At 37.7% G+C, this 16,996-nt stretch overlaps 1 protein-coding gene across 5 annotated transcripts in view; it reads left to right on the forward strand.

Moving 5' to 3' along the window:
* Dscam4 (Down syndrome cell adhesion molecule 4) overlaps positions 1-16,942 on the forward strand; it is a 234,927-nt gene extending 217,985 nt beyond the window's left edge. For 2 of the 5 annotated variants that reach the window (XM_069505251.1, XM_069505252.1), the window contains exons 17-38: positions 2,294-2,444; positions 2,562-2,712; positions 2,794-2,923; positions 3,003-3,170; positions 3,243-3,373; positions 3,470-3,680; positions 3,762-3,908; positions 4,043-4,198; positions 4,285-4,424; positions 4,507-4,663; positions 4,785-4,962; positions 5,253-5,443; positions 5,699-5,884; positions 6,228-6,364; positions 6,798-6,954; positions 7,721-7,861; positions 8,525-8,680; positions 9,121-9,278; positions 9,531-9,603; positions 10,284-10,442; positions 11,031-11,196; positions 11,903-16,942. In XM_069505251.1, the coding sequence (XP_069361352.1) occupies positions 2,294-2,444; positions 2,562-2,712; positions 2,794-2,923; positions 3,003-3,170; positions 3,243-3,373; positions 3,470-3,680; positions 3,762-3,908; positions 4,043-4,198; positions 4,285-4,424; positions 4,507-4,663; positions 4,785-4,962; positions 5,253-5,443; positions 5,699-5,884; positions 6,228-6,364; positions 6,798-6,954; positions 7,721-7,861; positions 8,525-8,680; positions 9,121-9,278; positions 9,531-9,603; positions 10,284-10,442; positions 11,031-11,196; positions 11,903-12,056 (3,398 nt within the window). In that variant the 3' untranslated portion in view covers positions 12,057-16,942. The remainder of the gene's footprint in view (positions 1-2,293; positions 2,445-2,561; positions 2,713-2,793; positions 2,924-3,002; positions 3,171-3,242; positions 3,374-3,469; positions 3,681-3,761; positions 3,909-4,042; positions 4,199-4,284; positions 4,425-4,506; positions 4,664-4,784; positions 4,963-5,252; positions 5,444-5,698; positions 5,885-6,227; positions 6,365-6,797; positions 6,955-7,720; positions 7,862-8,524; positions 8,681-9,120; positions 9,279-9,530; positions 9,604-10,283; positions 10,443-11,030; positions 11,197-11,902) is intronic. The other 3 variants (XM_069505255.1, XM_069505256.1, XM_069505253.1) reach the window with 3 other exon arrangements.
* The last annotated feature ends 54 nt before the right edge of the window (positions 16,943-16,996 follow it).

A 16,996-nucleotide genomic window follows, 5' to 3' on the forward strand; every position in this document is an offset into this window, starting at 1 on the left:
TATTTATGGGGCACATCCGCACATGGCCAGCGCGGTAAACTATGACCAAAATCCTTCTCACTCTGAGAGGAGACCCGTGCTCTGTAATGAGCCGGCGATGGGTTGATCGTGATGATGATAATATATGGGGCATCATTAGAATAATTACATCATCGCTAGTGACACTAGCTTTAATTTGTTTTTTAAATTCAATATGGCAGGGCAGTCATGTTTTTTTTTTTGATTATTTAGTATACCTACTTGCTAGTTGCTATAAGTCTTATACTTTTGTGGTTCGTGGTCAATGTACCTATGTACGTTTCGTACACTTGGATGAACGACAAATGCAATAAAGAACTTTGTTCAACTGCGAAGAACACCGCACGCGTTCCAGCAGAAAATTCAATGTTCGTATTTTCCTTATTAAATACGAGACAGTCGGTTTCCACCAGAATAACTCCGTTCAGGTATTTGTATTCTGCGATATTGGCTTTGTGGAACAAATATATCTTCATCTATCACAATATTGACGTTCGCAGTCGTTAGAAAATTGAAGGTAAGACTTCATATTAGTTGATTTAAAAATGTGTTTAATTTTTAAAACAGTTGTAAATATGTGTTTGAGTAGGTCGAAACACATAGTTTAGGATAAAATAATACGAATAGCTAACAATTCTTTTACAAAATATATGGCTCGCTGCGATTGTAGGCAGTCGGAAAGGTATAGGTGTTAACAATCATATGAAGGAAGGTTAAGACGTTTAAACAGTGAATTGGACGGGCAATACAAATGGAATTCGTCCCCTTTTTATTAAAAAGTTTACTTCCCGTTGATTAACTCAGTGCAAGGGATGTATCAGTGAATATTGGCTTTGTAGAGCAAATAAGTATATTGCTTGGATGAAATATTAGTATACTTACATTCGTGGTACATTGCTATATTGACAGTTCTCAGATTAGTAAGTGTAGATCTCGGTAGATAGGTATATTAGGTATATCTACTTTTAGGTGCACACGGTTCAATACTACAGTTTTTGGAATTTAATAAGGCGCTCAATATGCTTCTTACTTTAGATACACTAATGTAAGAACAGACAAATTGGAATTGCAACAAAGAAGTATTTTCAATTGTGACGGTCGGAAATCGGAAAGCGGCCGCGTCTGTGCGGAAGACTCAATAGGCATACCGACGGACGTTGCAATGTGTTTTCCTTCTCATTGTAAAATGGGATTGCAGAATTCCATCAGAACAACTAGACACTTCACTATATTACACAAGCCTCAATAGCTCAACGGGTAGAGAAGTGGACTGAAAACCGACTGACCGTAAGGTCGACGGTTGAAACCCCGCCCGTTGCACTATTGTCGTACCTACTCCTAGCACAAGCTTGACGCTTAGTTGGGGAGGAAAGGGGAGTATTAGTCATTTAACATGGCTAATATTCTTTAAAAAAAATGGCTTTATTCTTTTAAATAAGAATGACTGCACATACTGAGATGTAGAAAACAAAGTAATGGTAATTGTCCGTCGTCGTCGTTGTCAACCGATAAACATCCACAGCTGGACATAGGTCTCTTGTACGGACTTCCAAACAAAGCGGTCTTACACCACCTTGATCTAGCGACTTCCTGTCACTCGCTTGATTTCGTCCGTCCACCTAGTGGGGGGTTTGTCAGTTGTGCTTTCCGGTGCACGATCGCCATTTCAGCACGTTGAACACCGGACGTCTATCAGTTCTTCAAACTATGTGCCCCTGGTCCTATTAGGTACCACTTGGGCTTCGCAATCCGTTGAACTATATCGGTTACTATTGTCTTTCTATTAATCTTCTTCTGATTTAATTTTAAGTGATCTAATCACACATCATAAATGGCATGAGGAGAGTAAGGTTGTTTTTACTTTTCGAAAATTGTATATAAAGAAAGCTACTGAAAAGATTTGTTTACAAAAGCGTGCCGTTTTACGAGGTTTGAATCACAAACAAAAGCTACCGTAAATAATAAGTATTATTCGCGGACCCGAACGAAACAAGGGTTCGGTTTATGCAAAACTAACAAGTTTCTAGATGTCTCGGCACTCGCAAAGAGTTTCACTGCCAACTTGGGTACGGTCACGTTCCGGCCAGTTTGTAAACATTTAAGTTTGTAAAGCTTCCAAGCGAAATCGTGTTCTACTAATTTTATTTTAGCTTACTGGATACTATTGTATGATTAATAACTAGCAAAACAAGTTTGTAATGTTCAAGCTAAAAGACTGAGGATTTGTATTAAAATGACATTAGAAAATTTTTAACTGGCGGGAATTATTTTGCAGCACCAGCTAGATTTCCTATGAAAAGCAAAACTGTACAAGTTACGGCTGGGGAAGCCGCTCACTTGCAGTGTGCCGCTTCTGGCGACGCTCCTTTAGAAGTTAGCTGGCGAAGTCCTCACCACCACACCATTGCTCATCATTTAGACCAACGGTAAGCCAAACTTAAGTACCTACTACTTGTTTCATGAACCAATCACACAACTATGTAGGCACTTTAGCCATGAAACAGTCGGATTAGTTTAGTTTGATTATATATATTTAATTTCAGATACACGATCAGAGAACAAGTTCTTGATGACGGTCTGGTGTCAGAACTAAGTATACTGCAGACATATCGCCAAGATACTGGTGCTTTAACATGCCGTGCTTCTAACGCTTATGGTCAGGATGAGATGCTTATACATCTGGTGGTACAAGAGGTCAGTGAAATGTTTGAAGAATCACAAACTCCTTATTTCAACTTATATTTTTCTAAAAGTAAACAATGAATCCTTTTTTAGGTTCCAGAAATGCCAAAGAACATAAGAATAATAGACCAGCAATCGCGGTCAATACAAATATCTTGGACGCAGCCGTATGCAGGGAACAGTCCTATTATCAACTACATAGTTCAATACAAGGAAGCCCCGGGTAAAGCTTATTTTATAAAATAAACTCAATAAATTTCGAAAGAAAATAAGAGTTACCATATCGAATGCCATTTTTCCAGAACCATGGCCAACTACACCCCAGAAAGTAATCGTACCTGGCAGTGTCACATCTGCCAGCGTTCAAAACCTCCAACCTGCCACTTCTTATCATTTAAGAATCATCGCCGAAAACCGACTAGGACAAAGCGAACCTAGTCAACTTGTGCAAGTTACTACTACAGAAGAAGGTAATTTTTACCTTGCACCAATTCAATAAAATAAAATATACCTACACATGCTAACATGGCATCATTTTCCAGTACCCAGTGGACCACCATTAGACGTGCGAGTGGAAGCCAAAAGTTCAACAGAGTTAACTGTTAGTTGGGACCCACCACAACGCGATCTATGGAATGGCAATATTCTAGGGTATTATGTGGGGTTTCAAGAAGTAAGTTAAACATTCAATAGCACTTAAAATAACATTATAAACATGTATACCTATCCTAATATTAGCATATAATTTTTTCAACATCTTCTACTCCAGCTAAACAGCAACAGCACAGTCCTCAGCGCGAGTGGTCCAGGTGGGGCATCTTATACCGTAAGAACGGTTGAGGGCACAGGAGTAGCGCGAGCTCGTACAACGTTGTCAGGTCTTCAGAAACACGCAGCGTACGCCATTGTGGTTCAAGCGTACAACAGCAGAGGCGCGGGGCCTGCCTCGCCACCTACCACTGCGACTACTATGGAAGATGGTAAGCTGGATATTAGAGGACTACAATATCTCTGACTCCTTAACGTAATATAATCGCAGTTTTTTCTTATCCTCTTTCCAGTGCCCAGTCTCCCTCCCGGGGCGCTTCAATGTACGGCACTAAGCTCCCAATCAGTTCGTGTGACTTGGGAACCGCCACCAATGCGTGGACGTAACGGAGTGTTACAAGGCTATAGAGTAACATATGCTCCTGTCACGGAATGGTATGGTAAGTGGATCCCATATTTCAAGTTCCATATTAACATACTCATAACAGCGAATGTTCTGCATATTCGTTCTCTCTCTTCAAAAGACATTGCAAAGTTCAATATTCAAGTTAGATGTAAAAAATTCTCATTACAGGAAGTGAAGAAGCGGTAACAAAGCAAATATCTGGACTGCACACAACGTTATCAGGACTGCGTCGCTATACAAACTACTCCGTGACTGTGTGCGCTTTTACTACCGCGGGTGATGGCGTGAGAGCAGCTCCTGTATATTGCCATACCGAGGAAGATGGTAAAATATACTTCTATATTTAAAATCTTCTTTGTCGTTACGAGTAAAAATACATTGTAAAATATTTTGTCATTTTTTGATTGCAGTTCCATCGGCACCAGCGGATATAAAGGCAGTAGTATCATCTCGAAACAAAATTTTGATATCATGGCTGCCGCCTGCTTCTCCCAATGGTGTTCTTGTTGGATACACACTTTATATGAGTGTCATAGAAGATGGAAGAGAAGTAAGTATTGCGCACATATCATAATATGAGGTGGTATAATAGAATGTTCCTGTGTACTTAACCTTGAAATGATAATTTGCAGGAAGGGACCCACAAACGCATGCTCTCACCGAGTACCTTATCGCACGATACTGCCAGGTCTCCACCACGGGCCACTCACCAATTCTGGGTATCAGCCTCAACACGTCTTGGAGAAGGAGATGCCACGAGAGTTGTCACTGTACTGCCCTCTGACAGTGGTACATGCATTGCAATATTTTTTGACTACAATTTTAGCACTATTAGCCTTATATTAAATTTTATTATCAGGATTGGGTCGATCCACAGATTTTTCTCACAAATTCTATTCTTTATTTGCAGTGCCCGCTAGAATAACATCATTTAGCCGAAGCATAGTAACACCTTGGAAGGAGAACATTTCACTGGCATGTAACAAAGTTGGTATTCCAACACCATCTACGACATGGAGTATGAATGGAGCTCTTTTGGAATCCACGTTGCGGAAGAACGTGTCAAGCGATGGCACACTTATAATCAGGTGAGCAATCTATTGACATGATTACAGCAGCCGGCAGGATACATCGACCTTTAAAAAGGGATTTCGGCTTCGTAGAGCGTTTTCTTTGTCACTCATACCTATGTGACTTTTGTCGGTCTCAACGTCAGAGACAAAAACGAAACCGCTATCTTTTTCTAAAGGTCGATGAACAATGTTTCCTGCCTGGTACTCTTAGTTTCTTCTCCCGTCTGAATCTGATTTGAATAGCTCTACATTTTTCACAATAGGTACCTAATCTTAGTAATATTTATTTAATTTTTTGTACACAGCATGACACAATACGCAGACAGTGGAAACTATACTTGTTTGGTGGAGAACGCTCATGGACGCGACGAAGTCACATATGGCGTAGAAGTCAAAGTGCCGCCTCAGCCACCAGTTCTAGCGGTAGTGGATTCCTACGCAGATTCTCTGCATTTACAGTGGAGTGATCAGGGAGACGGTGGCAGCCCAATTTTAGGTGAATAACTACCATTTCACCATTTCATTTCATTTCATATGAATGTAGAACATTGTAGACACGCTAGTGCCACTAACATAATTATGAAGAATTTTTGCAAGAAGAAACGTAATGTAAAAAGGCCTGGCATTTCTTGAAAAAGTTCACAGTAGGTACCCAGTATAATATTGTAGTATTTGGTTCACAAAAGACTAAAAAAAGCTTTAACTAAGCCAGCACAAATACCAACAAACCTAATTAAATAATTATTTCTAGGTTATGTAATAAACTACAAGCGCGAGCATGGAGACTGGGAAGAACTGCAGGTAGAGGCCGGTACATCAGAGCACGTACTTCCTAATCTTTGGTGTGGGACGCGCTACCAGCTGTACATAACCGCTTTCAACCGCATCGGCACGGGCCTGCCCTGTGATATTGTACACGCGTATACTAAAGGCACAGGTAAGTCCTGCGTTCTGCCTTTAGCAAATTGATATCGCTAAAAAATTATCTGCCTGCGAGGGATAATAGATTTAAAGTATTATAATTTTATTTAACTTTCTTAAGGTACACTTACACGGACAATTGAAACTCCTCAATTCCAGGCAATTTAGTCAATTATGACGGCACGACCACATGAAACAATTTACTGTAATACCTAGCAATTTGAAAATTTCCGCAATGTTATGAAATTAAATTGCTCCAGAATGATCCATACGTGTTGCCGAGCAACAATTGCTTAAAAAATTGCCCATGTCCATAAGGCTTAAACAAAATTGTATAGATTTTTCATCGATTTTTCCAGTGCCTGTGAAACCGAAACATTCGCAAATGATAACGCTCAACACAACAACGGTCACCGTATGGCTCGACTCATGGGGTGACGGGGGCTGCGGGATTTTATACTTTGTCATCGAGTACAGAGAGATCAGCCAATCACAGGTAAATATAAAATTATTTGAGTAGAAATAAATAAAAAACGTTTATTTGGAGCCCCAGTTAATTTTAACCAAAGAGTGTGTGTAGTTTCAAAATGGAGTCCACTCAGCATTAATTTTATAAGGTTTTGATGGGAGCTCGGGCACAAAGGCACAGCGCTGTTTTTCTGTGCAGCCACAAGTTAAGTTTCAGTCATAGTTTTATTTAGATTTTTACGCGAAATCGTACCCTAATGCTAAATCACTTTGCGGTGTGTTTGTACCAAGGGTAATTACTGATAACTTCTATTCCACCAGACCTGCCTAATCATAAATTCCTAAATTGACCTAGCTGAGGGATCAACAATTCACGTCACGGCACCAGATTTTTTTTTGAATAACAAGAAAATTGTTAAGGGAGACAACAATAATAAACTAAGATAATATATCATTTCCAGTGGCGCCTCGTGTCAAACAGCGTGCAAGCCACGGAGCGAGTTTTCAGCGTCACGGGACTGTCGCCCGCCACGCACTATCAGTTGCGAATCACGGCTCACAACAACGCGGGACATGCGCTCGCGCTTTACAACTTTACCACGCACTCGCTTAGTGGCAGTAAGTAATTTTTTTTTAGTTAAAGCGTATGAGATTTGACGAAAATCGAGTAATTTTAGTAATATAAAAAACATCTACTGACTTCATTATCCTAGTCCTTTGAGTAGGCAAAATTTTCTAAGCCGGGAGAGACTATCCTTATTTTCACTGTTTTAAAGAACGTGATTATTGTAAAGCCAGTTTGCGACTAAAGCATTTTTGCATTTGAATTTTTTTCAAGCACAAACAAAAGTATAGATACCGGCAGTTCCCGGCATCGTAGAGCAGTCGCGTCTGCCCTACGATGCAAGTGCGAGCTCGCGCAGAGGTCTTGTTCCACGCGCTCGTGTACTTTGTACGGAAGTAGCATTCCATTAAAATAAATTAGGCATAATCGTTATAAATTATGATGTACCTATAACTATATTTTTGTACCACTATGCAAAACAGCAGTAGCAAGCAAGGTAAAGAAAAGCAACAAAAAGCAATTGGGATGATGCCTATGTCAAAAATAAATTATTTCTTAGTACTAGTTATTAAATAGAAGGTCTTCCGAAATTTGTTAAATCCACATACGCTACTAGTTTTAAGTTTGCTAACCATTTTAAAATTATAGATTTAACTAAAAAAGTACGTCAAATGTTAATGACATGTTCCTTTACTAAGTGAGCGTTTTGACGTTTGATAAAAAGTTGCTGATTTGACTAGTAAGTAGTTATTATTTTGTCCCCTATTGTCCATCCAAAACAAGCTACTAAACTAAGCGAAGCTATTTCCACTATTATAGTGCTTGAAGGCGAAGTGTCTCCTGCCGTCCCAGCAGCGGGCACGAGATCCTTCGGCGGAGCTCGAGTGTTGTTACCTGCAGCACTTTCCCTCCTCGTTCTGGCGGCATTAGTTGCAATTGTGCTTCTAGTACGAAGGAACAGTGAGTACCTGTTTAAAATAAAACTTTATTAATATCTTTTCAATAAACTTTAGAAAGAATAGAAAGATTTTTATTCAAATAAACTATTGAATCGTGAAGTAAATCTATAACTATGTATACTCTATCCGCGGAAATAATTTAGTGTAGCGCTCTCTGTTATGTAGATGGAGGCAAAAATCTCAGTGGTCGTTTTGAATCACCAACCAATCAAACAAACACATTTTCAAAAACATTCGAAATTCAATTAGAAAAGTTTCGTTTGTGATTGGTTGGTGACTCAAAATGGTTAGCGCCCACTGATATTTTTTCCTCTATCATTTGTGTGGGATGACGTAACAGAGAGAGCGCTGTACTAACTTCTTTCCGCGGATAGAGTGTAGTTCGGAATGCCCTACCTACCGAGAAAAACCAGCAAGAAACTCTGCGATTACTTTAGTAATTGGAGTGTCGCGCATCGCTTTATTAAGCTATGATAAGAAAGATGGCGACAGTACTTTTAGCTACAAAGGCATCAAATTAGAACCCCAAATTCGTTTTGGATATGATTATATCAAAATAATTTAGATGCCTGGGAACTCTTAAAATTTTTGATTCGAAACTTTGTTCGATCTTACAATAATTTTGATGTGAAAATACTTGATTCTTAATTTGGTTTTTCTCCAGAAGCTGGTCCAACGGAAACGGCGCAACCAGAGAGCGGTGTTGGTGAATCTCCATCAGTCGCTCAGCTGCAGAACAAAGTGAATCGCGATCAGCAATACTTGGCGACCAGAGCACAACATCCGGCACCGCAACATCATTACAAACATGCTTCTAATGGTATGTGCTGCTTTAGACCCCACTTAAACCGATATAGGCCAGGGACAAATCTGCCGCAAAACTTTTGCGTTTTATCCGAGCAGGAGAGCAACACATCTCTTATTTCAATATGTTACATTGCAGCTTAATTCCTTGAACATGTCCGCTCGCGATTGATCCACTATCATCATACCGAGACATTTCGAGAAATCATTCTGCTCACGATCATGGTCCCAAAACCCATTTACCTTACTAATAATTCTACTTTGTTCTTTTTTCTCTTTGAAATCAGCTCCGTAATAAAAAATTATACCCTTATTTCAAATTTTTTATCATTCTACTCAGAATCATTATCCAATTACTATACTTATTTTACTTTGATGACAGTTTATTTTTAAATCAGGTCCGTGGACAAAAAATTTAAACCAATATTTCAGAGTAGATTTGTGTATCGTTTATAGAATACATCGAGGATATCTGTCCGTACGCGACGTTCCAGCTAACAAAGCCTAGCGCATACAGCGAAAGCAGCTATAGCGGGAACGTGTACAGCGGCCCCTACCACTCCGTGCGAGGTTCATTCGTCTATCATGACCTCAAGCAAAACGATAAATATAAAGTAGGCCTTCAATTTCATAATTTGCATGGTAGAAACTTGTACTTAGTTGTTTTAAATTTTTAGGGTACAACAAGGTAATATTTTCGGACCAATCTTCTTCCTCATCTTTATCATTAATTTTTATAACATTATGTTTATTCTAAGTGACGAATTGAATGTGGACATTTTTACTATAGGTATTAGGACTAACTTTACTCTAATAATAAACCCGAATGCTAAAAAGATATTATATTAAATATTATCGTGTTACAGGGTAAAGAACCAGAATATACAAAAGTACGAAGAAAAGGAAATAGGCTAAGAGATCCACATTCAGAAAGTCAAGGTACGCATTATGATTGCAAAATTCAAGTCGAATAAAGCTTGTTTATAAGTAGTTAGGTACATTAGTTTTATTTTACGTAGATGCACCTTCTATTACTTGAGTTTACTACCCATTTATGTTATAAGTATTGATATTTGAATTTGACAAAATGATCGCCTTTTATGCAACCTGATGGGAGCGTAACTGGTGTTGTAATTTATAAAGGTAAGCATGCACATATAATGTATTGTATTATCCTTATTAATCTTTGATTTTTTTCATTATATATATCTAGAATTCTTCTCATTACTGCCATGAACTAGATCTATTGAATGAACCTTTCATTTCCTCAGCTTTTAAATATTCAGCATTCATCCATCTGTCGTCGTCGTTTACATCACCATCGTCTCTAACAAAAGAAAACAATCACGTCATACATCTTTTTCTACTCAGACACTCTTTACGTGCTTTTTTCGCTGTGTCAATGATATTACAAAAACGACAGCTGACAGAAACAGTTTCTTTATATACATAATATAGCCACATTTATATTTAGCACGACTTTGATACTCTAAAAAGGATTCTCATCATAAATCACATCAGGATTTTAAAAATAAATTGTCGTTTCCGTAATATCAACACAGCGTCATATCCCAACGTATTGAGCATCACGTTATCGTATCGGTGTCGTTACGTTGCAGAGTCGGACAACTTGGGCTCGACGGACTCGGAGGTGAAGAAGATACTAACGCTGCACCTGCCCATTACAGAGTACGAAGACGACGCGAGCGACGACGCGAGCGCGCCGCACTCCGACAGCGAGCCGGGCGCGAGGCTGCGGCCTGCGCACCCTACCGCTTGTAATTTATACTTTATATGAACACGATGATGCTCGCGACTCATGTGGATTTACGTTTTTTTATGTCGGAACTCTTTGATTTTCCGAGATAAAAAGTCGATGTCCGTCACCGGGTTGCAAGCTATCTTTGTACTTTCATAAAAATCGGTTAAACACATCTCTTTGATTTTCAGAGATAAAAGTACCTAACCTATGTTACTCCGAGATGTAATCTATTTCTGTACCAAATTTCGTCAAAACCGAGCAAGTGATCTACGTATCGTACGAATTCAAAATGGCGTTGGTTTTGTAGAATTATGTGAAAGCTGAAAAGGACAGTTAGAGTTACTGCGACTTGCTTGATGTCATCCTCCACCAAGTGTGTTATCTTCCAGAGCGAGATCGCCATTCCAGCACCTTGGGACCCCAACGTCTATCGGTATTTCGAACTATATGCCCTGCCCATACATCCATATGCCCGGCACGGGCCGGTGTCATGCAGCAGTGACACCGACGCGACCAGTCAGCCTTGCAATCACGCCCAGCGCGGTCATTATAGGCGAATTCTTGTAATGGGATAGATATAACAACAAGTAATTATGTTATGCAGACCCGAGCGTAGAGCGGGAGTCGTCGTCGTCGTCGTCGGGCGAGTCTGTGGGCGGCGCGGTGCGCAAGGCGTTCCCGTCGCGCAAGGGCAAGGCGGGCGCGCTGGGCAAGCGCCACGTGCGTTCCTCCAGCGGCTACAGCAGCCACAACGATGAGACCACGTTTAGGTGAATCCTGAAACACTTTCAACTACACGCCAGAACACATACGATAAGATTGTATGGAAATTTATTAACTGTTTAGTTGGTTTTAGTTCGTTTGAACTCTATTCATATCTACAGCCATTACATACGTATCAGACACATAGGTACAGATTAGATGTTCTATTTCATGAACATAAGAAACGGGAGACAATTTTTTCCCCCTAATAATTCCTAAACGATTTAGCTTCATTGTGGAACGACGGTAGGTGTTTTGCTAAAAGATCGGCAATGAAGTCTCATTTTCAAGCTTTTTTGTTGATCCTATGCACACACGCCTTGTTCTGGCAATGCGCTATATCGAAAGTTCAAAACTAATTTGTTAGAGTTACATAGGGTTACATATTTAGTTGTTTATTTACATTATTAGCACTATACAATACATACACATAACAAACACCTTGGACATCAATTGATATTTGTTACAAAAATATAATTTAAATGTAATTACCCTCACTTTTAAACAATTCGAAATACTGGAAAAATATTCCTGCACACAGTGTAACACTTTTTATTTGAAAAAATTATGTTACGTTACAAGCACTTCGTTTTCATTATTTTTTTACTTCGAAATACTGGAAGAATATTTCACACAGTGTAACACAATTGGCTATAGATATAGTACCAAAATAACCCCTGGTATTACACAGTAGCAAAATATTTCTCGATCCAGTATATCGAACTACCCGTCGTACACCGAGCACATCCACCCTCCGTCGCGGTTTTCAGACGACACCGAGTGCGAGGGGCACCCGCGCCGCAAGCGCGCGCACGCGCTCGCCAGCGACCCCAAGATGACACGAGAAGCCTTCCAGATTAACGTGTGAAACACCCCTAAGGTAAACCCCATATCACGGAAACGCAACTCGCAAAGATTGGCAAACCTCGTGTTTCAAACATTGTTTCTAAAAATACGCGTAACTTTTATGCATTTTTGGCGAATGGTATTGGCGAAAAGTGTCTGCAAAATAACGTAGATTGTTGTAGATACGCTATATTTTTTACGATTTTTAATACTGAGAAAGAGTGGTTTAAATTTGTATTATAAATTATTATCGTACTTATAGAAATTTCTAATACCTATAAGTAGTTTTTTATTACAATAATTATCAGTACCTATTTTTAAGTTACTTGCCGATAAAAAATATAGCGTATTTTTCTTGTCTTATGCTGACGTAATGTATACTTACTGCTGGTCTCGTTCAACATTTAACGAATTAATTCAAAATGTTCTTGGAATCTAAGCCGAAAGTATTGAGGATTACTTAACGGAAATTGTGATGATTCTTCGAAACAATTCTAGTCTGATTCTACTGATGATGTATTCAACTTTTGTGATTCAATTGTGGGGTCAATCTACAGTTTACAAGTTCCATTTGATACATTGATAAAAGCTGTTCCTATTTACCTATTTACGATCAAATTTTGACAAGGAAAATGGTGATTAGATTTATTTATACGAACTATACTTTGAACTTCTGCGTAAACAGATTGGCCTCACAAAAACTCTTGCCAAAATAACTAAATATTTCTAGTCATGTAAATATACTGTAGATAGATAGTTATAGTAAAACAATTACTCTCACCGCGAGACGGTTGTCAAAAATCTATGTATCGAAAGGTTCATCTAGCTATCTTTCAGACTTCTGTTATCGGTGCAGTAATACTACCATTGAGTTGACAATGTGTGCAACTGAATTATACACGAATTAATATATTATTAATATTACCCATAAAATATTGATTTTATAAATTGATATGCTTCGCGATTGACAACGATATATTTGTATATATCACTTGATATGCATGTCTAGATTTCTTACGATCGTCTCTTGGACTATTAGTGCCACGTATAACAATAATCATTTTGTACTCTGTACTCAAAACTCCGAGATATATAAAGAACTTTATGGATACGTTAATGCGATATTATAATATAACAATAATGATAAGCAGGGTGCCTACTAAGCGCGGCAATATTGCGATGCTATGACAGCTCTCTTGATGTGAACGTCTACCTCGAAAGAGCGATGCGCATTTGCCTCGGTCGAGGCGCGTCTACATCAGCCGCGCTACCTAAAGCAATGCCTCACGCCTTTTGTACATTATAAGACACGAACACTAGACAATAAAAGATTAGTATGAGCGTGTCTGATTCATATCTGATCCGACATAGGAAAAAATATCTTGTATCTAATGACGTATGATTTCATGTAACAACCAATAAGACATTTCTCATAAGACAAGTAATTTTCTTATAATGTGTCTCACGATGCTGCTGTGCTTAGTAAAGACGCTATTTATTAATGAATAGGTATTTCAAAAAAGAGAAGTGTCAAAGGTTCTAATTGCGACGTTTTGTAAATATTGTTGTAATAAATGTGTATTGGATATCAAATGTAAAATTAAGGAGAACAATAATTAAAAGTAAATTTATATTTTAAAAGTTTATACTTAATGCCTTATTGACCAAAGTCGTAAAACTAGTTGCGGATACGATTCCAGAGTTGTATCACATATTTAATTGTTGGTCTAAGAGGTGGTGGACGATTTCTTCATAGCGTCACATATCGGTCTAATCTGCATCTATAGTACGCGACAGGTCGTGATGCCAATCGGGGTGAAGACGCCCCGCACATCCACACAGCCCCCGCGTTTACCCGATGCGGGATAGCGCAGATGATGTGGGGGTTTGCGGGGCGTGCCCACACCTCATACCCCGATTTCCATCTCGACCTGTCGCTTACTATACAAACAAAAAGATTTCGGCAATCAGGCTATGCCAATCCGATCCTTACCTACTCCCTTATTAACGCTCAAGACGATAATATCCACGCGTTATTACGTACTAAGAGAGAGGTTTTAATAAAAAAAATGTAGCGGTAGAAAGCTTGAAAAAATCGTTTATCAGCTCTCAGTCTATATGGATTGTTTCATTGTTGTAAAGTTTATGGAAACTGCTCGTTTTCATTGGGAGATAAAAATCTTATCGCTGTCTATAAATAATAACCTTAAGACATAAAAATATGTAAATGGTAAATTTTAAAATACCCTAAACTATTTAAACGTAGATGTAATAACGATCAAATGTATAAAAAAATATGAAAAAAATGTTTTTCTCACATTTTCCACATACCTAATTTAAATAATAATTGTTAATGTGTGAATGAAAGTATTTTAACGTATTTTAATCAATTTTCACAATTTCTCTGTCGTTTTAAAAATCTATAACATAATAATTACTTGATTAAAATCGTTTAAATATTTTTATTTTTACTTCCTATGTGAAGTTACAAAAATATCTACGTTCTACATTGTATTAAAATATTTAAAGAACATCTGGTTATAACTATTCCAGTGAAAAAATTGCATACCGAGTAAACGAGTTTTGATTCCCATTGAAAGCATTTGTATAGAAAAGGGGATGAACTTTTCACCCGAAATTTATTTACTATCTAGAATATCACACCTATAAATTCTCCACACGCTCCTCTAAAAACAAAATGTACTTTACTTAAGATTCAATTTTTCAATTAAATAGACTAAATTTTAACGTAAGTGTTATGGAATTTGGAATCTTAAGTACTGTTGAATAACATACCTTATATATCAGCTCTTAACCTACAATAAGGATGTAAAGTAACGGTGTTAGAATATACAATCCTCATTAACAGTAACACAAGACAATACACTTACCTATAGTTTGGTGAATACGGCAGAAAGTTAACTTTGTAATTTTGTACAGTGGATTGGTATTTCTGAACGGGTGCTAGAGACAAAATCCGTAAACGCAGAAAAAAGACACCTGCATATTTTACAAGGACATAATAAAAAAAAACCGACGAGGGTTACGTACTACAGTCGTATTTTTTCATCTAACCCTAAATTCACGGTTTTCAGATTTTTTCCCAAATGTCAGCTATAAGATCTACCTACCTGCCAAATTTCATGATTCTAGGTCAACGGGACCCTATGGGTTACTTGACAGACAGACAGACAGACAACAAAGTGATCCTATAAGGGTTCCGTTTTCCTTTTGAGGTACGGAACCCTAAAAAGCATAAAAACTAATGTAGGCTTATAAACTTTCACATTCGATTACCAGTTTTACCACAATATTGTTGGAGTACAAGACATATAAGGATATATCAGTCAAATTTTCGTCAATGGCTCAGTCAACGACGGATTTTCAACACAAAACTATTCGACAGTACCTAGTACAGTACAGTTATTTCGCCATTCATGCCCACTACGAAATACCACTGCCACTTTACTGTGTAGTTCTAGATTGGGTGTTGCATACGTTTTATACGGTACGACACGTTTTTTATGTGGGATTGCGTGTTTTTTTTATATAATTTACAATCGTTTACGTTGACTCTCTTTCGTAATTCCAACGAAGACTGCCCTATATTTAATTGAGATCTATTTTATATATAATCTAGTCACAAATACCTAATGCTAGTTAATCGAAGTTAATCCTTTAGTAGTTTTAGCAAAATGTAATTTAGTTCAAAGATTAAATAATTTATCTCATAAGTCATGGATATGAGGAATAATCTATAAGGTTTTCCAAGCGAAATGTTGCAGATCATATAAAGTCAAAGACAAGGCCTAGGCAGTCATAAAATGGCCCGACAATTTTATTGCGCAATAACGTAATATTTATAAATATTATTGCAACGATATTGTGTTGCGATATTTATTGATTGTCTGGTCCTTGCCTTAGTTAATTAAATAAGAAGTTCGACCACAAACGCACAAAACAAAAGTTACGTTCACTTATATGTGCTGTTGCATTTGACACGTCAGATTTATTGTATTATTAACTAGTAATAATTATGTATTTACTTTTTACAATACACATCTTAAAACGGCCACATATAAAATGCAAGTTGGCTAACCTAACAACCTATTCTCACAAATCAACAGCTTATATTGTCTCTAGTGACTTTCGAGAGTCTCTATTTAAACATTTTGACGTCATCATACAAAATCATAACCACGCTTTTTTCATTCCTTTTATCTGTCATTTAGGGCGCACGCGAATAAGCAACTTTTATTTCCGGAACAGCACTTAATCACCTAGATTAAGACGCAAAATATCACGTCGCAACATGGACTATTTTTCATAAGCAGTAATAGAATTGGTATAGAAGATAAAAGTGCTTACAACTTAGAAGTACCAAAGTTGATCGTCTGAGGGCGCCCTCAATGATGCCAATTCGGTTATACAAAATCGTAATACAAATCGCAAGTATCGTTAGACGTAAATTAATTGTAAGACAGATCTAAAACCAATAGTTAATATACCATCTTTTCCCCAATGTTATATGCGGAAAAGGTTGGCCGTTTCCTTTTCCTGTCATTCCTGTCCTTTTCTGTCATTTTGGTTTTTTTAGATTTATGTGGACGTAACTATCGGGCTCATATTATTATATTTTGTGTCATAATATATTATGGACTACAACGAAAACTCGCACGTCAAGACACGAATTTCGAATCAATCCATGTCGCATCCTCACGAATTTCATCATTTTCGATCAAGTCAATGTACCATATCATTTTTAATGTTATGTTAATTATACATTGATACACGTACATAGATTAAGAAGCTAGTTAATCATGTTGTTACAGATATGTTTTTATAAAAACCAAATGAGTTATTAGGAAACAGTACGATGTGAACGAAAATAAAAATTCATTTAATTGAGTTTGATGTTTTATTTTACATTTTAAAATATCGTATACTTATTATTATTTTTAA

This window comes from Maniola hyperantus, chromosome 20 (assembly GCF_902806685.2).
Source record: "Maniola hyperantus chromosome 20, iAphHyp1.2, whole genome shotgun sequence".
In the NCBI taxonomy this organism is placed as follows: Eukaryota; Metazoa; Arthropoda; class Insecta; order Lepidoptera; family Nymphalidae; genus Maniola; species Maniola hyperantus.